The sequence below is a fragment of the Astyanax mexicanus genome, chromosome 20 (assembly GCF_023375975.1).
Source record: "Astyanax mexicanus isolate ESR-SI-001 chromosome 20, AstMex3_surface, whole genome shotgun sequence".
NCBI classification, from domain to species: Eukaryota; Metazoa; Chordata; class Actinopteri; order Characiformes; family Acestrorhamphidae; genus Astyanax; species Astyanax mexicanus.
This window is the reverse complement of record NC_064427.1, coordinates 31,497,692-31,523,057: the sequence shown is the minus strand read 5'-3', so window position 1 is coordinate 31,523,057 and position 25,366 is coordinate 31,497,692. Positions and strand designations below refer to the sequence as shown.

The following is a 25,366-nucleotide window of genomic DNA, read 5'->3' as shown; positions in this document are numbered from 1 at the left end:
ACTCACAGCCTAAACTTTCCATTATACTAAACTCTAAAGATCTCTAACAACAACAACGGCTCACTGTAGCTTGTTTTAAAGCAGTTTTTACTTTTTTTATTTTACTCATAGGCATTCATGCTCAAATGTTTTCCAGTTACAATGGATCTACACCCACAACAATGCCTACAACAAACACGTTTTGACAGATGCTAAAATATCCTTGGGAAAGTGGCCTAAAGCCTGGTTTATACAACACAATATTCGGGCTGATTTATGATGCAGAATTCTGTAGGTCTTGTGTGTGTGTGTGTGTGTGTGTGTGTGTGTGTGTGTGTGTGTGTGTTTGTGGAGCTGAGCTGGTTGCACGGACAGTAGAGTTAAATGAATGGTAAATAAAATATTCTAAAAAATATTTATTAAAATAGCTGCACAAACAATACAATCCATTTTCTCTCATTCCTGCAGGAGATAATGAGGCTAGCTGCCATATCATTGGTCGATTTGTGTGTTTTATATATATTTATAAAGCCAACGTGCTAGACTAGTACTGTCTGTATGTGTATGAGCTAATTAATGTAACACAATAATAAAAGATATGATGAGACGAGGACCAACGTCCTGATACGTTTCCTGTGTGTGTGTGAGTGTGTGTGTGGGAGGGTGGCCAGCCAATCAGCTATGCAGCTATGGATATTGGACTGTTTAACCAAAGAAAAGAGCAGGTTCAAGTTAAGGCGAAAGAGTAAGGTGAAAATAAATGACGGAACTTCATTGCCCAGAATAGGCTGATCAGATGCCAGAGAATGCAGCTATGGGAGGAATATTGGATAAAAATAAGTAAAAAAAACCCAATCAGTGGCAACTTGGTAAACCCAAAACCAATCATTTGCAGTTTGGTAAACCCAAACCCAACAGTGGCAGTTTGGTAAACCCAATCGCTGCAATAGCAGCTTGGTGAACCCAACCCCAACAATGGAAGGTTGGAGAACCCAATCCCAACAATGGCAGCTTGGTGAAACCAAGCCCAACAATGGAAGTTTGGTGAACCCATGCGCAACAGTGGCAGGTTGGTAAAAACCCAACTCAACAGTTGCAGCTTGGTGAAACCTGAGCAAAACGTGGCAGTGTGACATATCTAATCTCAATTGTGGAAGCTTGATGAACCGAATCCCTACAGTGGCATCTTAGTAAACCCAAACCCAACAGTGGAAACTTGACTAACCCAACCCCAATAGTGAAAGCTTGATGAACCCAATCCCAACCGTGGCATCTTGGTAAACCCAATCCCAACAGTGGAAGCTTGGTAAACCAAAACCCAATCAGTGGAAGCTTAATTAACCCAATCCCAACAGACGTAGCTTGGTAAACCCAATCCTAAAAATGGCAGCTTGGTAAACCCATGCCCAGCAGTGATAGCTTGGTAAACCAAAACCCAACAGTGGAAGCTTGATGAACCCAAACCCAACAGTGGAAGCTTGATGAACCCAAACCCAACAGTGGAAGCTTGGTGAACCCAAAACCCAACAATGGAAGCTTGATTAACCAAATCCCACCTATGGAAGCTTTATGAACCCAATTCCAACCATAGCATCTCGGTTAGCCCAGACCCAACAAGAGCTGTAGCTTAGCAGGCCTGGATATCAAACCCATACCTTGTTAATAAAAAACAGTGCAATAACCATTGATCCACTGGTCCAATAGTACAAATAAAAGCCATAAACCAAAGCTCATTACAAGACAAATGGATTTAAAACATTTTCCACTAAAATCTGTAAGACAGCCTCGTTAACACGCTAGGGGTAACACAGCACAGTGAAAAAAGAGTAAAAATCTGCCGCTTGACGCCTTCTGCTCCGAGTGACCACTTCTGTAACAAAGATCTGACACATTTCTGATGAGTCAACCAGGCCTCCAACTTAACACCTCACAGGAAGAAGTTCACAGCAAGTAATATGACACCACACACTGTGAGTGTGTGCCATTTCAGGCTAGATTTGTTACAGGATCAGACTGACTTCATTATGCCAGCCGATGCCCGCGCCAGCGTTTTCTGCTGATATAAGGCCAATACTGATACCCATTATATGCGAGGTGTCCAAGGAGTTTCAACAGAGGTTTTAAATTTAAAATCCCTGCAATGTGGGCCGTGAACCGCACACACACAGTCCCCAACACACTTACCTCTGCACAGTTTACCCATGCTGTGCTGCAGAAATGTTAAGGTGGTTTAATGCCTCAAGTATTGGCTGATTTACATTTACATTACTTTTCTGACACTTGAAGGAGGAGCAATGACAACAAGTGGTTTGTGCAGCATAAAATACGTATAAGAGTGATGACCCACTGTAGGGGCCTCACAATATATTTAGAATTTTCTTGGAGTGGAGATTTTCATTGGTCTAGCCTCAAATTAAGAGGATAGACAACCGTGAAAATCCTATAGACAACCATCTAGACAATTGTATACACTCACATGCAAAAAGACAAGATAACAGTAGGTGAACTGAACTGATCAGGAAGTGATACCTTAGTGGGCTCGGAGGCTTGGAAACACCCGCATCTGTGTATGTTGTGAGGTGTTATCTTGTGAGTGAGGTTAGGTAATTTGTTAGTGAATTCTGGCCAGCCTGAAGGAAGGCTCTAAGGGCATTTTTACCCCTGTAGGTCATTTCTATGGTACGAATCAGTTGAGATTGTTTGCTTGAAACATTTTCTCCCTCTTCCTGTTTGGTTTAGTTTCACACAGGCACAAACCTAAACGCATTAAAATGCAACATGCAGTGGAGATATACACATAGTTAACAGAGTCATGCAACTGCAAGTAGTGAATGCAGCACAGACCGCACATGTAAACAGCATGGAGCAAAGACAGCATTTGTTTATATCGTTATCTGGCTAATATATCAGATTAAACTGCACCTTATCAGCAAATAAAAGGAGTATATTTAATAGTCGGATCGAGAGCGGATCCTGTTCTCACCACAAGCGAACCGCTCCAGAGGACTACGTCCTCTAGCAGGTCTTGGTCTGGTTGTTTTGATCTGCACCCGAATGCAATTAATGTTTTCTCACCTGCTCAATCAAACTGCGCTAAAGGTACAAATAATCCAGGGTCTGTTTTAACCAAATCAAATAGTATAAATAGAGAAAATTCCATAAGAATGAGTGTGCGACTGTATGCCACAGGTGGACAGTTGTTTCCAGTTGAGAGTGCGCTGTTCATTTATTTATTCACAAGCGACTAAACGTAATTCAATGGCAGATACACGACACAGATATCCAACAGATCAGTGCAATGTTGTTTAACTTCTATGGAAAATAGAAAAGTATATGATATTAGTTCCTGTCCCATTTAGTCATTTTATTACTTATTTTATTACTTATATTACTCCTTTACTCTTTACTAAGGATGTTCATGCCAGTCTGTTTGGAAGAGACGGCATCAGTAGGAAACTTTTCCCATCATCTGTCATCATCTGACGTCCGTTTTAAAGGTGATTGAGGAGAAATAGAAAATATACATAAATTAAAAACAGGGTTCATACAGGTTTTAACCAATAAATTTCCATGATTTTCATGACTTTTCCATGCCTTTAAGTCAAATTTTCATGACCATACATACAAAAAAACATACAAAAATCAACTAAAACTATAAATGAATCAGATAAAATGTTCACACACAATCTTTAATAATAAAATGTGTGACAGATCCAGAGAGCTTCGTTATGTAGGGCTTAATTACTGAATGAACTCTGAGCTGACGTATTTATGAGCTCAAAATAGATTTTCTCCATCGATAAACTGAAACACGAGTATTTGTAGAGCAAATTTTCATGACTTTTTTCCAAAACTTTCTGAGTATTTTTATTTTTCCAAAACTTATCCAAGCCTGAAAATGACAGTTTTTAAATTCCATTACTTTTCCTGGTTTTTCATGACCGTACAAATTGAGATTAGAGCCTCTCATATTCAACGTGGGAGAGTGGGCATCCCTGCCATTGCGTCACATTCTACCAGCACAACATAATACAGTATAAATCACACTGTAGATCCGTTCACGTGTCTGCACCAGACTCTGGCTGTGGCTGTAGCGAGTGTTCAGTGCTGTTCAGTGGTGAAAAAGAGACTTGTGAGGCAAATCAGCTCTTCTTAACACCAATAAACGCTCACACTCAGCAGAAAGAGAAGAGCTTTTTTTTTAAAGGAGAAGAGATGAGTTGCCAGGGTGATTTCTAGAATCCACTTGCAGAAGCTGAACAAAGTGGTAATTTTGGTTTTGCGTAGCATGGCTTAAAATTATGGGTCTACTGAAAATCAGCACTTTGTATCAGCACTTATCAGACTCTTTCTTTCTTTAATGAGAAAAAAGAGAGGAAGATATATATTTATACAGTATAGAGAGAGTGAGATCATAATTTAATCATATATTTAAATCACAGTTTTTATGCATCTTGTTTAGTTCTCCTCCACCAGTCTTACACACTGCTTTTGGATAACATTATGCTCCTAACACTCCTGGTGCAAAAATTCAAGCAGTTCAGTTCGGTTTGATGGCTTGTGATCATCCATCTTCCTCTTGATTATATTCCAGAAGTTTTCAGTTTGGTAAAATCAAAGAAACTCATCATTTTTAAGTCGGCTCTTACTTTTTTTCTAGAGCTGTATATAGAGAATATTGCTGCTGTCCAATGAAAATATAAAATACTTTCATTTTTGTCCATTTTTACTTTTTTTACGAATATAATTTTTACTTCTCCATTGAATAGACCAATAGAAATGCACTTAAATTGTTTGTAAAACTATTATAAATACATTTACATTGACTTCCATTCAAAAGTAAGAGCATTTTTGGATAAATTCAGGAGCAGATATATTTTTTTCTGAACAGATATAAAATCTGTATAGCAAAACATCCTTATAAACCACAATAAATCCCTCCACAATCAACAAGCTTAATGAGGATCACCTGCTATTATCCTTGCTCTCACTCCAAGCCATTCTAACAGCTCACAGAATTCCACAGAATTCCACAGAATTCCAGAGAACTCCAGAGAACTCCAATCTGGGAATCCCTCTCTGATCCACACAACTCAGACCCAAATCCAAAATTAGAACAACCATCGCATACAGAGCCCAGCGTGAAACCTGCTCAGCATCAGCCCTGACATGCTGTTTAACACACTGCAAGTCAAATATATAAATATACACACATATATATATATATATATATATATATATATATATATATATTTATGTTATATATATATATATATATATATATATATATATATATATATATATATATATATAGATAGTGTACATGCTGCCCTCAGACCAGCACGTATAAATGTGTCCCTGTCACTCTTACCTTCTGCATCTTGGCTTTCCTGGCGTTCTGCACGAGCCTGCGCCCCAGCTTCTTGGCGTACCAGATGGAGGCGAGCATAGCGGATCCGAGCGCAACCCCGCGGTATGAATTATGAGTAAACAGCCCAGTGCAGTCGCTAGCATCAGCAGCAGCCGGCACGAGAAACACAGAGCGAGAGAGAGAGAGAGAGAGAGAGGAGCTACTCGCGCCGCTCGCCTCTGCCTCTCTCAGTAATATTACACACACTGCCCACAGCAGGTGAGACAGCGAGCATGTGTGTGTGTGTGTGAGAGAGAGAGAGAGAGAGGGAGAGAGAGACAGAAAGAAAGAGAGACAGAGAGAGAGAGAGAGTGAGAGAGAAAGAAAGAGAGAGAGACACACACTGCAGGAGTGGGACTTGAGGGCAAGACACTCTAAGCATCTCTAGAGAAATCTCTCCACAGTCTCCAGTCTCTTTTTCTCTCTCTTTCTCTCTCTCTCCCTCTCTCTCTCTCTTTCTCTCTCTCTCTCATCCACACACACTTACACACACACACACGTGTGCACGCTTTTCCTCTGTGCCGCTCTGCTCTTTCTTTCTTGTTTGTAGATGTATTTACATATTGCCAGTGGGAGGTTGAGGCCAGCGTCTGTCTGAAGCATCAAAAAACAGGCTCTACCCCACCCCAACCCCAGCCCACCACAACCCCACCCCATCCCATCACATCACATCCTACCCAAACCAACCCCGCACACTCCCGCACGCCGCCATCACAAACACAAAGCAATGCCGCTAAACCTGCAAAGACCAACTAGAGCATAAAGCCCCATTCAGGCTCCATTTGGAAGGAATGGAATAGAGTCAAAGTGAAAAAGTAAAAGGTTCCTCTGAGCGATTCGTCTGAATTCCTCCCCTTTTCTTTATTACGTTTGGCTTTTTGCTGAATGAAAATGCCAAGTTTAAAGTTTAAACCATCACACAATACCCACAAACACAGGTCTGCAACACAGGTCTGAAACAGCACAGGGTGCATTTTTCACTCTAAGAATCTATTTTTACACATTCTCCCTAAAACAGGATATATACTGCATACCCTCTTCTTCCACAGCCATGCCTACGCAATGTGTGCAGCATGTGGTTCTGCACTCTCTTATTGAAAAATGCAGGAAAAAACATGATACAGGTCTGGGGAAAAAATATAGACCACTTAAAATGATGAGTTTCTTTGATTTTACCAAATTGAAAACCTCTGGAATATTATCAATAGAAAGATGGATGATCACAAGCCATCAAACCAAGCTGAACTGCTTGAATTTTTGCACCAGGAGTAAAGCAGCATAAAGTTATCCAAAAGCAGTGTGTAAGACTGGTGGAAGAGAACATGATGCCAAGATGCATAAACAAAAAACCTGTGTTTAAAAAAATCAGGGTTATTCCACCAAATATTGATTGATTGAAACTTTTTTTTTGCATTATTTGAGATCTGAAAGCTCTGCATCTTTTTTTGTCTTTTTGTTTTTTCAGTCATTTCTAATTTTCTGCAAATAAATTATCTAAATGACAGTATTTTTATTTGGAATTTGGGAGAAATGTTGTCTGTTGTTTATAGAATAGCAAAATAAGAGAAAATTATTCAGAAACCGAAGTGGTCTCTTAATTTTTTTCCAAAGCTGTAAGGCAGCATTTGTTGCTCTATGATTTGTAAAAAAAAGTACTGTTTTGTATTAACGCTGCCATTATAGAACGATACAAACAAAAAAAACATACCATGACAGACCCTGGCTTATGTAATTTGCTGATATCATTCTGGATTGTCCTTCTTGTCTCTTTGGGCCCTATTTTAACGATTTATAGCGCACAGCTTAATTGCGGATTGCATAACTTGATTTAGGGCGTGTCGTTTTGTCTTTGGTATCATGAGAGTGCAAAAAAATATACCTTGCATGGCTTGAAATGCGCAAAAGATATGTATTCATTCTCTTTTTTAATTATGGGTGTGTTTTGGGTTTAACTTGTAATAAACCAATCAGTGTGTGTTTGAGCTGTCATTCCCTTTAAGAGGCAGGTGGACTCTGATTTTGACAGGTTTCTATCTTAACAGCGCAGCGCTTTGTGTGTCTCAGAGGATTCAAACCTCTGTTAAGGTACGCTTATTTATTTAAGTGAGCTTATTTAAAGGAAAAGCAATGTTATTTTAAACTTTATTATGTTTATTGTTGAGTTATTGTTGGGTTTGTGCTCTGAAGCCTGTGTGTTTAACGACGCACCTAAAGAAATGAACTCTGATGACTGACTGTTGTCTAGGTTCATTTCAGTCAGTGAAGCACCTGTGTTTTCTGCTGGTGAAATAAAAACTTCCAAAAGAAAAAAAAACGCCCATCGGTATAGAATTATTCCTGTATGCTAGTGCTATTTTAAAGGTGCAGTCGCAAGGCTTGGAAATAAACTGTTGACAGGGTGTAAGATAGCAATGAGCATCAAGTCTCGCCTTGCACAGGGTGTAAGGCCTCGAAGTGTTTATATTTCTTCCAAAAAGGTTTGGGCTGTGGAATACTGATTGGTCTTGCCACCACACAGTTGATGCCACTCTTGGACATGGTTAACATTAGGCTTCTGTTTTGCACAGTAAAATTTTAAGTGAAATTCATGATTTTTACTTTACAATTGAAGCCATTATTTATTTAGAAGCCTTTAGTGTTTATAGCAAGTTTGAAAAAACATAACTCAGTTAACACACTGTAATAAAACTGTTGTAAACTAAATATAAGGCTAATGATTATTCCAACAGGAGCAAATGGGAGGATGTTCTGGAGTCACTGTAATCATCTAATCTGTGCACATTTGTCTGTGTGTGTGTGTGTGTATGTGTTTTTGTGTGTAGAACCTAAAAAGGAAGTGATCGATTAAAGCTAATGGTCACACCTCATTATGTGTGTGTGTGTGTGTGCCACCGACACCTTGTTTTATGTTCAATTAAATCAGTGCTATTACCCACATGTCAGACTCCCTGAACTCACTCCCTGAGTCATGCACACACAGCACACTGTTCTCGACAGTTCTGGAAAGTTATGATTCATTGTGTTGTGTTATATTGCGATTTTGTAAGCAAAATATAGATTTTGTTTTTTAAACAGAATTTAGGAAAATGGTCAAACTATTAATATACCATCAAGTGCATCAAATCTAAGTAAAATAAATGTTTACTTTTTATTCGATCAGAACAGTGGGATCTAAAGATATAGTGCATCTAGTGTGATCTAGTGGGCGGGACTTAAACACAACAAAAAATGAAAGACTGTCTGCCACCGCTTATCTTACATTTACATTTTTTACATTTATGGTATTTAGCAGACGCCCTTATCCAGAGCGACTTACAACAGTGCTTCAAAGTTACTTAAGATATCCAAAGCTAGTTTGTAGACTAGGATCAAGAGATACATAGAGCTTAATCATGTTAAGAACCCTAGGAACCTTTTTTTTTTTTTTTTTTTTTTTTTTTTTTTTATTAGTTTAGGAACTCTTTGAAAAGATGTGTCTTCAGTCGACGTTTGAAGACCGTGAGTGACTCTGCTGTTCTGACATCCAGTGGAAGTTCATTCCACCACCTTGGTGCCAGCACAAAGAAGAGTCTGGATGTCTGTTTTCTGTGTGTTTTGAGTGATGGAGGTTCGAGCCGAGCCGTACTGGAAGCTCTAAGAGCTCTTGGTGCAGATCTGGCTTTGACCATCGCCATCAGGTATGAAGGTGCTGGTCCGTTTTTTGCCTTGTAGGCCAGCGTCAGGGTTTTGAATCGGATGCGGGCGGCAACAGGAAGCCAGTGGAGGGAACGCAGCAAAGGAGTCACATGACTGAACTTCGGAAGATTGAAGACGAGTCGTGCTGCCGCGTTCTGAATTAACTGTAGTGGTTTGGTGGCTCGCAGTGGAAGACCAGCCAGTAGAGAGTTGCAGTAGTCAAGTCTTGAGATGACAAGAGACTGCACAAGCACCTGAGTGGCATCCTGAGACAGAAACGGTCGAATTCTTCGGATGTTGTACAGGAGAAATCTGCATGACCGAGTCAGATTTGCAATATGGCTCGAGAACGATAACTGGTCATCCATTACTACACCTAGGAACCTTTTTTTTTTTTTTTTTTTTTTTTTTTTTATTAGTTTAGGAACTCTTTGAAAAGATGTGTCTTCAGTCGACGTTTGAAGACCGTGAGTGACTCTGCTGTTCTGACATCCAGTGGAAGTTCATTCCACCACCTTGGTGCCAGCACAAAGAAGAGTCTGGATGTCTGTTTTCTGTGTGTTTTGAGTGATGGAGGTTCGAGCCGAGCCGTACTGGAAGCTCTAAGAGCTCTTGGTGCAGATCTGGCTTTGACCATCGCCATCAGGTATGAAGGTGCTGGTCCGTTTTTTGCCTTGTAGGCCAGCGTCAGGGTTTTGAATCGGATGCGGGCGGCAACAGGAAGCCAGTGGAGGGAACGCAGCAAAGGAGTCACATGACTGAACTTCGGAAGATTGAAGACGAGTCGTGCTGCAGCATTCTGAATTAACTGTAGTGGTTTGGTGGCTCGCAGTGGAAGACCAGCCAGTAGAGAGTTGCAGTAGTCAAGTCTTGAGATGACAAGAGACTGCACAAGCACCTGAGTGGCATCCTGAGACAGAAACGGTCGAATTCTTCGGATGTTGTACAGGAGAAATCTGCATGACCGAGTCAGATTTGCAATATGGCTCGAGAACGATAACTGGTCATCCATTACTACACCGAGGCTTCTTGCTTCTGCCGATGGAGTGACCAGTGAGTTCTCGAAAGAGATGGAGAGATTGTTGTGAGGGCTTGTAGTTCCTGGGATGAACAGAAGGTCAGTCTTGCTGGGGTTGAGTTTTAGGTGATGAGAACTCATCCACATCGAGACATCATTGAGACATGCTGAGATGCGGGATGAAACCTGAGTGTCGGAAGGAGGAAATGAAAGGATTAGTTGGGTGTCATCAGCATAGCAGTGGTATGAGAATCCATGAGAAGATATTATTTCTCCCAGAGAGCGAGTATAGAGTGAGAAAAGAAGAGGACCAAGCACCGAGCCTTGTGGAACCCCAGTGGAGAGTCTGCATGGAGCAGATGTTGCCCCTTGCCAAGTTACCTGGTAGGAACGGTCCTCCAGGTACGATGCAAACCACTGCCATGCAGAGCCAGTGATTCCAAGGCTGGTGAGGATGGAAAGGAGAATGCTGTGGTTGACCGTGTCGAAAGCAGCAGAGAGATCAAGCAGAATCAGAACAGATGACAGGTTAGTAGCTTTTGCTGCATGAAGCTTCTCTGTAACTGCAATGAGGGCAGTTTCAGTAGAATGTGCAGGTTTGAAGCCAGACTGGTTTGGATCCTGAAGATTGTTCTGAGTGAGAAAGAGAGAAAGTTGGTTGTAGACAGCACGCTCAAGGACTTTGGAAAGGAAAGAGAGGAGAGAAACTGGCCTGTAGTTGCCAACGTACAAGCTGTCTAGAGTTGGTTTCTTCAAGATAGGAACCACTCTGGCAGTCTTAAAAGTTGATGGAACATGACCAGATGATAGAGAGGTGTTAATGATGTGAGTGATGAACGGAAGGAGGTCAGGAGCAATTGTCTGAAAGAGGGAAGATGGTAAAGGGTCAAGTGGGCAAGTGGTTGGATTGTTAGAATGTAGAAGATGAAGGATTTCATCTGTGGAAAGCAGAGAGAATTGAGACAGAGAGGTAGAATGTGGAAGCTAGAGCTTGGTGGGAAGGGTAGAGGCAGGAGGAAAGGATTGGCGGATATTTGCTACTTTCTCCTCAAAGGAGTTGACAAAATCATCCGGGGAGAGGGTTGTGGGAGGTTGAGGAGTGGGAGGGTTTAGAAGAGATGAGAAGATGGTGAAGAGTTTGCGAGGGTCAGATGCTGATTCTTCCAGTTTCCTTTTGTAGAAAGAGGATTTTGCAGCAGTTACCTCTGTTGAAAATCGGGATAGGAGAGATTGGTAAGAGCAGAGGTCTGAGTATTGTTGAGATTTTTATATATCTATATATATCTTATCTACATATATACTACTAATAAAAAATCTGAAATCATTACAGTACTTCAAAAAAATATCACAATACCATGATATTTCAAAATTTTACAACACCCCCACATTTATCCTTTTATAGTTGTACTTGTATTTGAATGCAGTGTCATTGCTTTAAATCTTAACTACTACAAAGTGCTAAAAATGTTGAGATACAATCATTACATAATCTAAAAATGGTGTCCTTTGAATCTTCCAATAAAGAAGTTTCTAATTTGATGGAGAGCCAATATTAAGATTGTGCTCCCTCCCCCTAATTTTATCCCACCCACTTCACCAGAGTTACACAGTGCAGTTAGCAGTCAGTGTAGTACCACAATATCAAGGTTGGTTGTTCACGCTGTGCTGACAACAAAGTGCTGCCTAGCTTCAAAAACACAACGTCGCAGCGGCACACTTACAGAACAAGTCCCAAAGTTGGAGCGAAGCTTCCAATAAAGTGAGTTTTGGCAAAACTATTATGTTGAGGCAGCAATTACTTAAAATTATACCACAGTTAGTTCCGACCCTGCAATTTGATTGGCTGAGAGGCATTTTAAGAGTGACATTATCAGCCGGTAATGCACTGTACCCGAAGCTCTCCATGTATTACTCCGCCACATACAGGTAATCTAGTAACGATGCAGCGCTTACCAAACCAAATGAACTATGTATTTTCTACTCAATTACCATCAAGTATTCTAGACTCCAGCATATTTTTCCAGTCCAGATGTGGCGCAGAGGTTTATAAAAAAAAAAACTCAGCAGCTTGTAGAACAGGAACAGGGTGATCTTGGTGGGCTCAGAGTCTCCGGAACAGACGCAGATGAACTCGTGTTGAACAGAAGAATAACATATGACAGGTGGAGAGGCAGGAACATGATCCGGCTGGCAGGGGATTTAGTAAAGCTCTCTGTCTCATAACAGCTCCACACGTATACACTCAGCTCCCATAAATATAACCTCCCACTCAGAGCACAAGCCTACATGTATACATCTGCTGAGATTAACTTCGCTGATCTGGGATCAGCTCTTTTGCACATCTGCTGAGTGCAGTTATATGAATGTGAGGAAGGGAGGTGTGTGTTTGTGTGTGTGGGGGGGTTCTGGTCTTCTCTACAGACATTATTTTGCAGTACACATGTTTTTCACAACGGTGTGAAAAAGTATTTGACTTCCTGGATTTTTCTCCTGGATTCTTAGTATTTAGCTGCATATTCGTCAAAGTGGTTTTAGATCAAATTCAAATAAAATGAAATATTAATCAAAGAGAACGTTATCAAACATTTTTCAAAAAGATAATTAAGGAGTTAGCCATGGTTATTTAATTGATAATGAGATCCAGGCTTGAATGCAAAATTCACTCATATTGAAGTTCGCCATCAGTGATGAAAAAACGTAATTGTATTAATCACGACATCATGACTATATTCTGTGATTAACTGCAATTAATCACACTTGTTCTTCTTAAGACGCAAGTTTTTATAGTGGAAAAAAAAAACTATAAAAGCAGCAGGGGGCAGTATGTGACGCAACTGGGCTCAAACTTGGTAGCGTAATAAATTGCGTTCCAAAAATAATGCGTTACTGATTCCAAATACTAAAAAAATACATATGGAACGGATGAGTTTGGTTACCGGATTTTTCGCACTATAAGGCGCAACAGAATATAAGTTGCACTTTCAACAAACTTCTATTTTCTGGTCTGTTTTTTCAAATATAAAGTGCACTATAAGTGGTTTTATGCAACACTAGTAAGGAACAGGGGGGTCTCCATGTTTACCTTCTAATTCGGCAGGTCTTGCCGCTGGGTGATGAGACCTTTAAAGCTAAGCTAAGTTATGTGAAAAAAAAAATAATTCTTAAAAAAAATACTTTTAAAGTCAAACGAATGTTGGATGTTAATCTTCACAGATCTCTCTCCTTAAAATGATTTATTTAGGCGATGAATGCGCTTCCGTTTATTTCCAGTAAGCTTAGATTTCCAGATTTCCACTATGGTGAGTGCAGCAGCATAAGCATTAGCAGCTAACTGCTAGCACTATTTACAGGCTGATGATAACCACGTCTGAATGACGAAAGAGCTAGTACATAGTGTGGTTAGTGGCTAATGCTAATACTGCTCCAGCAGAGCTAGCCACAGTTAGCAGCAGGCTACAGGCCAATAACATCTCTGAGCTAATAATATTCACCTCTGAACAGCACGGGTAGCAGCTAATGCTAATTTTGAAACCCCTGTATAATGCTGCACTTCAGTGGAGTGACTTTACTGCTCTTTACAACCTGACTGGTGAAATTCATACAGAAGATGCACCAGATTATAAGGCACACTGATGATTTTTGAAAAAAATAAAGGATGCTAAGTTTGCCTTATAGTCCTTCCAACATCACTAAAGTTACACAGTGCAGTTTGCTGTCAGTGTAGCATCACAATCAAAGATTTTAAGCTGCTATTTTAATGTAAAAATGCTAATTAGTGTTGCTTTAAACAGCTTTAAATAGTGGCAGCATCTGAAATCCTGTGAAAAAATATATATTTTGCTTCATTGCAACCTGAACAAATTGCCATTACTGAAGGCTCCATGAATCGTGTATACTGTATATGAGAGTTCTGAAGACTCTGTCTGTTCATCTGTTTATGAGCTGAAGTTAAAAATAATTGGGTTGCACAGCAAGATACTGTTCCAAACCAGAAAAGCAAATCCACATCTGAATTGCAAAAAAGGCACAAAGTGAGTGTTTTGAAGTGACCTACTCGGTGTCCTGACTTGAACTCAATAACAGATGCTGTGGCAGGGCCTCAAATGAGCAGTGCGAAAAAAAAAAAAAATACAGATAAGAGAGTGAGCTGAAATTCCTCAAAACTATGTATCAGAAAGACTCACATCTAAAGATACGCTGTATACTGAGGTACTGTTTTTAAGGAGGGCAGTTATTTTTTTTTACACAGGTTATTTGCAGGTCGGATAACACTGCATTATAAATACATTTGATTCATAGAGCTCTCTTTGTTTAATAGTGTATTTTGTGTCATTTTGTGTCAGAGTTTACTGATAAAGGACACGTTTTCCTGGACAAGCTAAAAAAATACATAATGCTGATCATTACCACTCACCACTCTGTACATTTTTCCTGAAACACACATGTGCTACCGGTGCCAAACACAAGACAGACAACCACAGATACCAAGAATAAGGCATATAAGAACAGTTAGGGACAGGCAGGGTCAATAATCAAGAGGCAGCACAAACAAACAACAATGGGAAATCCATAACAAAGCAAAAGGCCAAGAAGAAAAGGGTAGTCAAAATACAAAAATAGGTCAGTAACAAAACAACTAACAAAATAAGAAAGGGATGAGTAAAAGAGGCAAAAGATTGGTTGAGTAAGCAAAAACGGTGGAAAAACAAATGGCCAAAACAAAAAGGAAACACAAGGTAGAAGAGATACAAAAATACGGAGTGAAAACAGGGGCCATTTATACTAATAAGTCCAGGCGTGAGCAATCTCAGAAGTACGGCGAGCTGGAACACTGATGCATCACGAGATCCGGAAGCTTGAGTGCAGGCGCATCCTGGGAAATGGAGTCTTTCTCGAGAGAACTAGAGTCCGTGACCGGTAGACAGACAGTGACAGGACTGACAACATGTTACTGTGGATCCACCTAATACTCTAATCTTCTGATTCTAATTCTAATTAACAACCATGACAACACTGGCCAGTATTCAACCTCACTCACAAGATAACATCTCACAACTTATACAAGGTTGGGTGTCCCCAAGCCTACCCCCCAAGGTAACACTTCATGATCAATTTACATACTGCTATATGAGTGCACATTTGGTTCCATGTATTACCATGTCTTTAATAGAGCCCCTTTAAAGCACCTTTATATTTAAAAGTGTAATTTCACTAAAACCCCCACAGTCTCAATGTAACATCCTCTGTTTGTTATATTGCTGTTGTACCTCAGGTCAGATCACGACTCACATAAAGCTTAAGAAAAACGTACACGCTGACGGAGTTCAATTATTCAAGGACAATAATCTCATTAAACTTAGAGACATATGAGCAGCAATGAATCTTCCAGAGAAAACGTCCAGCAGGAACAGCAACACGTCTGAGAGATACTGAAAAAGCTCTGTGAAATACTGCATTTAATAAAAAGGGGATGTAACCCTCGGAGAAGTCTGCAGTTAAGCAATGCACATGAGAGTAAGCCGTCACTAATTTACGTCAATAAAGTAGTTTTATACCCAAAAGAAGAAGACTAGGAGGACTAATACATGATGCAAAGTGCCTGGTGTTCAGGAAAGCAATGGAGCACAATTATTTTTAATTGCAAGACAAAAATATCCCTGCCTTTTTCATTTTCTAATAATTCTGCTAGGACATTGGCAGCAAAATAGCATTTGTTCTTGTGGAGAAAATGACTGTTACATCAATTTCTGTTTTTTTTTTTCTTTTTTTTCAGATTTTATTTAAGAAAGAAAAAAAATGCTTCATCCTGAATGAATATAGCTTTGGAAAAAAAATAAGAGACCACTTAAAAATGATGAGTTTCTTTGATTTTGCCAAATTGAAAACATGTGGAACATAATCAAGTGGAAGATTGATGATCACAAGCCATCAAACCAAGCTGAACTCCAAGCAGTGTGTAAGACTGGTGGAGGAGAACATGACAAGGTGCATGCAAACTTGATTAAAAACCAGAGTTATTCCACCAAATATTTATTTTTGAAGTAGCATTATACCCAAAAGAAGACTAGGAGGCCTAATACATGATGCAAAGTGCCTAGTTTTGAGGAAAGCAATGAAGTACAATTATTTTTATTTGTAAGATAAAAAATATACCTGCATTTGTCATTTTTCTAATAATGTATCTAGGACATTGGCAGCAAAATGGCATTTGTTCTCGTGGAGGAAATTACTTTTATATCAATTTCTGATGTTTGTTCTTTATTTCCATATTTTATTTAAGAACAAAAAAAAAGGGCTTCATCCTGAATAAATATGTCCTATACTTGAAATGAAGAGGCTTATCTAACACACGTGAAGAGCGTGAGTCAGCACGCTTTCCATTAAGAGCAGAAATGAATTCCAGATACTGAGTCTAATCTACTCTGAGTCTATAGTGTTGGAGATATGGAACACGTTCTGGTAGGTTTGGCTATTGGAGATATAATTGAAAACAAATTGAAAACAAGACGACAAATCCTCCATCTGAACCTGCTTCCCCGGATCTGCTAGTGGCTGAATGCGGATGAGTGACAAGCCTCGAGGACAGACATAGATACATGACCTCCACATGGTCACGGTCACGAGAAATCACCTCCGTTTAACTGAGCTGACTCATATCGGCCTCTGGGGTACGGAGCAGATGGCGATTACAATGAAGACAGACCTCAGCCCCCATGTTTCAAAACTTCCACACACTATGTTCAGAAAACTTGCCAACACAGGTAGCATGAAGAATCGGCCTGAGCTCTGCTGATGTATGGCAGCATCGGCATTGACCATATAGAATTGGGACGAATGTGGCTGCCAAAAGCATCTCAGGCAGATTCCCATATTATACTCGGCATCCAGAGTATTGGCACATGCAATTTGAGAAGATTCTTATATTATACTCAGCAACCGGGGTATTGCTACAAGTCTCACAGGACAATCATACTGGGCAAACCATGGTACCATATTGTAGTCAGCAACCTGGGTATTGGCACATACAATTCAGGACAATTCCCATATTATACTCAGCAACCTGGCTATTGACACACAATTCAGGTTAATTCCTGTATTATACTCAGCAAATGTTGTCTTACAACATGTGATTCAGGACAATTCCCTTATTATTATACTCAGCAACCTGGATATTGCCACATAAGATACAGGTTGATTACTGTATTATACTCGGCACCCGGTATGTTGGAACATGCGGTTCGAGCCAATTCCCATTTTATACTCAGCAACCTGGCTACTGACACATTTCATTCAGGCTGATTCCTAACTGGTGTGTTGAAACATGCAGCTCGGGCCAATTCCCATATTATACTCAGCAACCTGGGTATTGCCACATACGATTCAGGTCGATCCCTTTATTTTACTCAACAAATGTTGTGTGGTCCCTTATTATTAAATTCAGCAATCAGGATTTTGGCACATGCTGCAAGGGCTGATTTCTGTATTACACTTGCCAACCAAGGTGTTGGCATTTGTGACTTGTGACAATTTCTGTATTATACTCAGCAACTGGGGTATTGATACATGGGGTATTGATACTGGGGTATTGATACATTATTATGCAAAATGTATTTCGTAAAGATTTTGTTTTGTTTCTCAATTAAACTCATGGATAGTATTGTGTCTCAGGGCTCTTTGGATCACTGAAATCAATCTCAGACACCTGTGATAATTAGTTCGCCAGGTGAGCCTAATTAAAGGTAAACTACTTAAGAAGGATGTTCCACATTATTAAGCAGGCCACGGGTTTCAAGCAACATGGGAAAGAAAAAGGATCTCTCTGCTGCCGAAAAGCGTCAAATAAAACTCTGCTGTGCATATCAATTTGGAACAGTGCATTTTGAGTTTTTTATTTTAATTTTTGATCAATAAAACTCGATTTATACTTTACCAGGTAATGCCTTTTATTATACTGACTTTCATTTGCATCGATCATTTAGAAAAATCCGGGAAAAACATAATTTCATAATAATTTGGAATGAGTGTAATTCTCACGTATTGATTCTTATGTTACACATAGAAACCAGGGTATTGGCATATGATGCTTGGGCTGATTCCCATACTATACTTAGCAACCGGGGTGTTTGCACATGCAGCACTCAGGCCAAATGTGAGCTGAGCATTTGGGCAAGAGTCAGGCTATATTCAAACCTGAACCGTGCCAATGCCACTCTGGCTTTGCAAATGTAGCTTGCTAATTTTTCTTTTTTGGATTTTTTTTTCTATCTGAGAAGCTTCTTACATTTCCCTAAATTTACACAAGACCTACAATAAGCGACTGGCTCGTCGAGATAAGAACGGCTCTTAAAGACACTAATTTATTCACGCACACACACACACACACACACATACTCACATCAGGATTAAAGGTGAAGTCCATGAATAATTAATACCACCCCATGTTGCTAGACACAAACCATGCACAGGCAACGGGGATGGAAATTTGACAAATAAGGAGCGTACGAGCAACGCAAGTCTAATTGCTGCAGATATTGTGCATTAGTTCCCATTTTGTGCACCTGTTATCAGGAAAGAAAAGACGGCGGACCACCGTTTCAACTGGAGTTAATTAAGGAGCCGCTCTAAATGCTCCCCGCTGCCGCCCTCCATCTCTCTCACTGTAGCCTAAGGGCCACTCTCATTTGCATACTGTATGCTTTTTCGAATATCCACCACTTTACTTTGTCAGATACGCTTTGTTTTAATAGACTCCATTAAACACCACTCCTTTCAGCTCCGCCAAGCTAAACTGACGTTTTCCGTCACAGGACCAGCTATTATTATTATTATTACAGCAATACAGAGTTTCATTGTCTTCTTAGAAAGTCTGTACACTCCCTCTATGACAGTATGTTATCATTATCATGATAAACAGCATCACAATGCACCTTTCTGAGTCTATCACAGGTTATTGTCTGAACTACTGTAGAACATTGTTTTTTAGATCGGTCCAAAGGGAGCCTCAGGCGGTCCTCATTTTTGCTTTATGTGTTGCAAGCTGGGCTAAAATATGAGTCCTCTGTGGAACTACTGCTTAGGAACTGTGGAACTACTGCTTTAGATCAATTTAAGTGTGACTGTAGACATACTTGATTAACACAGTATACTGTGTTTCATATTATTTTGTCTGTACCTTTATTATTGTATTATTTATTATGTTTAACAGGTGTTAAATTATTTGTTTCTTTGGTCTTTCTCAGTTTGTTCGTCAGCCTTCGCAAATTCTGAATTAAATCAATTTAAGTGAGGTCACTGTGACAAATGTGGTGCTAATGTTAATGTTAATGCATTTTAAACTGTTAGTTTAATTCAACTCTTCAGACACCCTCAAACCTCAGAAAAGCAATTATGAGTAGAAATCGATTTAAAGAGGCACCAGATTGCCAAACGACATTTGCTGAATAAGAGAATGATTTATTTGACAATTAGATGATGAAAAGGACAAAGGTACAAGGAAATGACTTATTTGAAGTTCTGAACACTGTTGGGTTCTGCTTTGAAAGCTCCAGTTAAAGTAAACTAGAGCTGTAAAATTAACATCCACTCTTCAGACACTTCAGACACTGCCCACGGCGCTCATCTCCACTTACAGTACATCCACTCTTCAGATACTGACTACAGCACCCATTCGCTCATACATATTAAACATAGGCCTCACTCAACATTTACAATGCACATGCGCTTTATAATCTGCTATGCAGTAGTTTACAGTAGACTGACATATGTATACACTGAGTAATCGCTGGGTAATATTATTAGATTTCATTTACGACTGTTTTTGCCATTTCAGTACCTTGGGCTACTACAATTTGCACATTTTCTTCTGCTATTAATAAACTGATCTATTTATCTTAGTATCTAAAATCTAAAAGGAGCCAGTTAAAAATACCTATATACAGCTCTGGAAAAATATTAAGACACTTCAGTTTCGGAATCAGTTTCTCTGGTTTTGCTATTTATAGGTATATTCTATAAACAATCATCCCAAATTCCAAATAATGTTCATAAGGTTTTAAAGTTCAGAAATCAATATTTGGTGGAATAACCCTGTTTTTTAATCACAGTTTTTGTGCATCTTGGCATCATGTTCTCCTCCACCAGTCTTACACACTGCTTTTGGATAACTTTATGTCACTCCTGGGTCAAAAATGCAAGCAGTTCAGCTTGGTGGTTTGATGGTTTGTGATCATCCGTCTTCCTCTTGATTATATTCCAGAGGTTTTCAATTTGGTAAAATCAAAGAAACTCTCTAGCTTTCCTATGTTTTAGATCATATTTAAATATATTCTAGATAACTCTAGATATCTATAATTAGCATTACAGACTATTCTAATGGTTGCTAACATTTATGCTAAAGGCTAAAAGCTAAAGGCTAAAGGTTTGTTTACATAGACAACAAAGAGGAACAGCCTCCACACAAACTCACAATCGCAAATTATAAAAATGCTGCATTCATTTTTCTAATAATCATCTAATATCAAGAGTTTAAGCCAGATTATGAATATACAGTAGCAGTCAAAAGTTTGGAGACACATATTAAATTCAGTGTTTTTTCATTACTCATTATTTTCAGCATCGTAGTAGTTTAATACTAGTATTGAAAAAACAAACAAAAATATGTTTAATTTCTTTTTTGATTCTCATAGTAAACCAATCCTATTAAAACCATTGTATTATTATTAATTTGTTTATTTATTTATTTATAATTATGTGTTATTATATCAAATCAACAAACTAATAAATGCATTCTTCTGCCCTTTTTAAGTGTTCTAAAGTTTTACTGTTATAATATTAGCTAGCCTTCCTACGTCCCACAGTTTTAAAATACATAAGTGTATTTTAGATAACTCTAGATATCTATAATTAGTATTATTGATTTTTCTGACGGATGCTAACATTTACGCTAAAGGCTAAAGGCTGCTTCCTCCAGCAGATATTCCTCATTAGTTTGGCTATTCTCGGTCCTGCAGTTGTTCTACAGCACATGCACTGTAATATTGAACTTGAGTCCAGTGTTGTATTGATTCTCATGCTCAGAGGAGCTTTGCGAGCGCAGTGCAATTTCCTCAGTGTGTTTTTTGCGTGGGAATGATGATGGAGAAGGGCACTAGTCCGCAGTGCGATGCAGAAATGTGTTCTGTTTAATAGGGCTGGTGGGTTCAGAGCACGCTCGCCCAGTGATCCGAGCACACTTCACTGAGTCACGTACAGCTGCTCCTCCACGAACAAGGGTTTCATCAGTGCCACCTCATGGGAAAGTATTCGCTACTCATTACTGGACCGTGTTAACACAGTGGGCGCTTCCTGAAGACTAATGTGACAGAGAGATGAACAGTGGGCTAAAAGACTTGCTCACGGAGCCCCTCTGGGACCATCTGGAGGAAGTGGTTGCAGAGCAGTGCAGTCTCAGGGACGGACTGAAACGCACCCATACATACACTACAGAGAGGAAAAGTACATACTTTATTCAATCTTCTAAAAATCAGCTAATATCAAGAGTTTAAATCAGTGTATAAATCTACCATTAAGTACCACAAGTACCATTTAAAAGTTTGGATAAACCTAAATTCCACAATGTTATTTTTTTATTACTTATTGTTTTTTTGCACAGTAGATTAATACTCAACATCATTCATCAAACTATGAAGAAAAACATACAGTAACACTTTCTGTGAATGTCATCTCTATTAGAATCGATAAACATACTTATAGCACATTATAATGCATTCATAAGGTGTTATAAACATGACTATACATATATAAAAATGTATAATCAATCATAGCCATGTTTATTATACATCATGAATTGTAATTATAATGCATTAATAGCTGTTTATAATGGTGTATTATATTTTTTCTAGAATTTTCCATCAGAGATCAATAGTATCTATCTATCTATCTATCTATCTATCTATCTATCTATCTGTCTGTCTGTCTGTCTGTCTGTCTGTCTGTCTGTCTGTCTGTCTGTCTGTCTGTCTATCTTGCAGAATTATGCATTAGGACTAAAAAAACCTTCCAACTTAAAAACACACCCACAATAACACTCTAAATACATTTAAACTGCTCATAAATTAAACTTCTCTTAAATATAATATTAGTTATAGTCAATTATAATGTATTATAACAGGTCTTTGTGCACTCCAAGTAAAGTGACAGACTTTCTTTGTGGGACTAGAATATTAATAATAGATATATACTATTTTAACATATATATTATAAGCACAGCTTATATAATGCATTATGATCACAAGTCATAATGCTTCATAAAGACGGCTATAATGGGTTATGCATGTTTATAAATATTTATAGCCATGTTTATAGTGCCTTATGAATGCATTATAAAATGTTATAAATGTGGTTCTAGAGTCATTCATAGAAAGTGTAACCAAACATACAGGTTGCCTCCATGTCTATGTTACCTTCTGGCTCTCTCCCTTTAGTTAAGCTGCTTTATTCAGATCTGCCAGAATCACTAGCCACACTCTGATTATGTTATATATTTTCTGTTTTACATAAATCCAGTCAAAACTAATTCCTTTTACATGTATGTTCCCTGATGTTGTCCAGCCTGGCGCTCCACTGCCCACTGTGTCATAAATTAGTACCTGTTACATTAGCTATAGCTCCACATTATCTCTCTGTTGTTTTGTTCTGTTATTTGATTGTTATTTCTTTATGAGGAAGAATCACCTGGAATGGCTTTCAGTTAACAGCTGTGCTGAACTCGTCAAGGGTTAATTACTTGCATTTCTTGTCTTTTAATGTGTTTGAGATCATCAGCTGTAAAGTTGTGAAGAGATAGAGTTGGTATACAGTGAATCATCCTATGTGAGTAAAGTTCTAATCCATATTATGGCAAGAACTACTCAACTAAGTAAAGAAAAAAAATATTTTAAGAAATGAAGATCATTTTCATCTGTAAAAACAAGCACAACATCTAAGCTCTCACCCTCACCCTCGCTTCAGCTCTGACACAATCCACACTGGTTTCTGTCCATCCTTCCACTGTGAGAAGATAACTCAACACTGTGGGCCTGAAAGGATGTGGAGTTGATCCACAAGCTCGTACTGAGAAAAGAAAATATGCAAATCAAACGAGGAAGCCGCTGCTGTTCACATAGCAATTAACTGACCACCCTGCAGTGGGCTTCAACATCACTGAATCTACCAAAGAAGCTCCAACTTCTAAGCGTGAACTTTGTGAACAAGTGGGCCTGAATAATTAAATATGTTTTGTGTATTTATGATACATAGATGTTTCTGCATTTCTACTGACGTTCAGATATGAATAGCTAAAAAATCGGACACTAACTGTGTAAATATTATAGCAAAGAGTTAAAAAGCAGTGATACGCCAAAGCAGAGTCCAAAGTCTACATTTTCACTAAATGTACTGAAACTGCACTCTTAGGGCTACAAGGCTTCTGCCCATTCACAGGCGTCTGCCAACTCACAGGCTTCTGCCCATATGCACAGGCTTCTGTCCATTCTCAGGCATCTGCCCATTCACAGGCTTTTACCCACTTACAGGCTTCTACCCATTCACGGACTTCTACCCATTCCCAGACTTCTGCCCACTCACAGGTTTCTGCCCATATGCACAGGCTTCTGTCCATTCTCAGGCATCTGCCCATTCACAGGCATCTGCCTATTCACAGGCTTCTGCCCATTCACAGGCTTCTACCCATTCTCAGGCATCTGCCAATTCCCAGGTTTCTGCCCATTCACAGGCTTCTGCCCATTCACAGGCTTCTGCCCACTCACAGGTTTCTGCCCACTCACAGGCTTCTGCCCATTTATAGGCTTCTGCCCACTCACAGGTTTCTGCCCACTCACAGGTTTCTGCCCAGGCACAGGCTTCTGCCTATTCACAGGCTTCTGCCCACTCACAGGCTTCTACCCACTCGCAGGCTTCTGCCCATTCACAGGCTTCTGGTTATTCACAGGCTTCTGCCCACTCATAGGCTTCTGCCCACTAACAGGCTTCTACCCACTCGCAGGCTTCTGCCCATTCTCAGGCATCTGCCCATTCCCAGGCTTCTGCCCACTCACAGGCTTCTGCCCACTCACAGGCTTCTGCCCAGGCACAGGCTTCTGCCCACTCACAGGGACCTACCTATTCTTAGAAAGGCACAGGGAAATGATAAGGGAAGACAAGAGAAATGGAGGAAATACTGTGCTTTTTTTTATTTAATTTTCCTTACTGCTCCAACTTTTCTGATTTGGGGTTGTAGAAAAAAGTGCAAAGATCTCTAATTTGTTATATTTTATCCAATACTATAAAGTAAAAATAGACAAAAACTGCTATGTCCCAGGGCTTGTCCACTAATGGCAGACTCCAAAATGACAACACATTCTCAGAAGCCTACAGGGGGGAGCACTGCGGCAGCCACGACCGAACACGTCAGCCTCACAACTCGCAGCCCATTGGGATTCTGCCCATGTGTTGAGAAGCGCTCCTGTGCTGAAAGGTAAAGTTATTGCCTGTTCAGAGGTGTCTCTCAGGGTGATGATGTTAAAATCAATTATATATCAACCGGAGCTGCTGTGTGCATGCCTGGAGACGAGTGAGAACAATCACACAATACACAGAACCTAAAGAGAAATCTACCGTCTACAGTGCAGACCGCTGACATAATACAAAACGCCCACAGCACATTGATAAGGACGGACTGGAGGGATTAGAAGTGCACTTAAGTCGAGACAAAGCGAGGCCAGGAAAGAAAGAGATCAGATAGAAAGAAAGAGAGAGAGAAAAAGAGGAAAGGCATATAAGGCATACAGTATATCACACGCACATACACACATAAACACACAAACTCCTGCTGTTAGTCCGTATTTCAGGCACCATATGACCTGGAGTGAGATTAGAAAAAGCTTGCAAATAGCAGCATATTATACATTATTATACATATTATATATTATATCAGTCCATGAACACATGCACATGCAAACTCTACTGACTCTATTTGTTTGCCTAGTTTTTTAATGCCTTTTGAAATAAGTAAAAAAATAGTAAAAACTGAATAAAAATTAACACTTGATTCAGTTACTGTTATGAGGATTCAGTACAGCTGTGATACTGCACCCTCACGCACACAGGCAAACAGTCTAAAGGGTCTATAGATAGCAGATAATGGAATCATACCACTATTCACACCCTCTCACACTCATCCGTGCTAAGCAGTCATTGATTCCCATAAAAATATTGACCTGCATCATGACCTTGACTTCATTGATCCT

At 39.4% G+C, this 25,366-nt stretch overlaps 1 protein-coding gene across 28 annotated transcripts in view; it reads right to left on the bottom strand.

Moving 5' to 3' along the window:
* Window positions 1-25,366, bottom strand: part of dlg2 (discs, large homolog 2 (Drosophila)) — a 440,002-nt gene that overhangs the window by 207,420 nt on the left and 207,216 nt on the right. Inside the window, exon 1 of one of the 28 annotated variants that reach the window (XM_049468852.1) lies at window positions 5,351-5,561. The exons of 26 other annotated variants lie outside the window; for them this stretch is intronic. In XM_049468852.1, coding sequence (XP_049324809.1) covers window positions 5,351-5,428 — 78 coding nt within the window. In that variant the 5' untranslated portion in view covers window positions 5,429-5,561. Of the gene's footprint in view, window positions 1-5,350; window positions 5,562-25,366 lie in introns of those variants that run through there. One more of the 28 variants, XM_049468856.1, reaches the window with a different exon arrangement.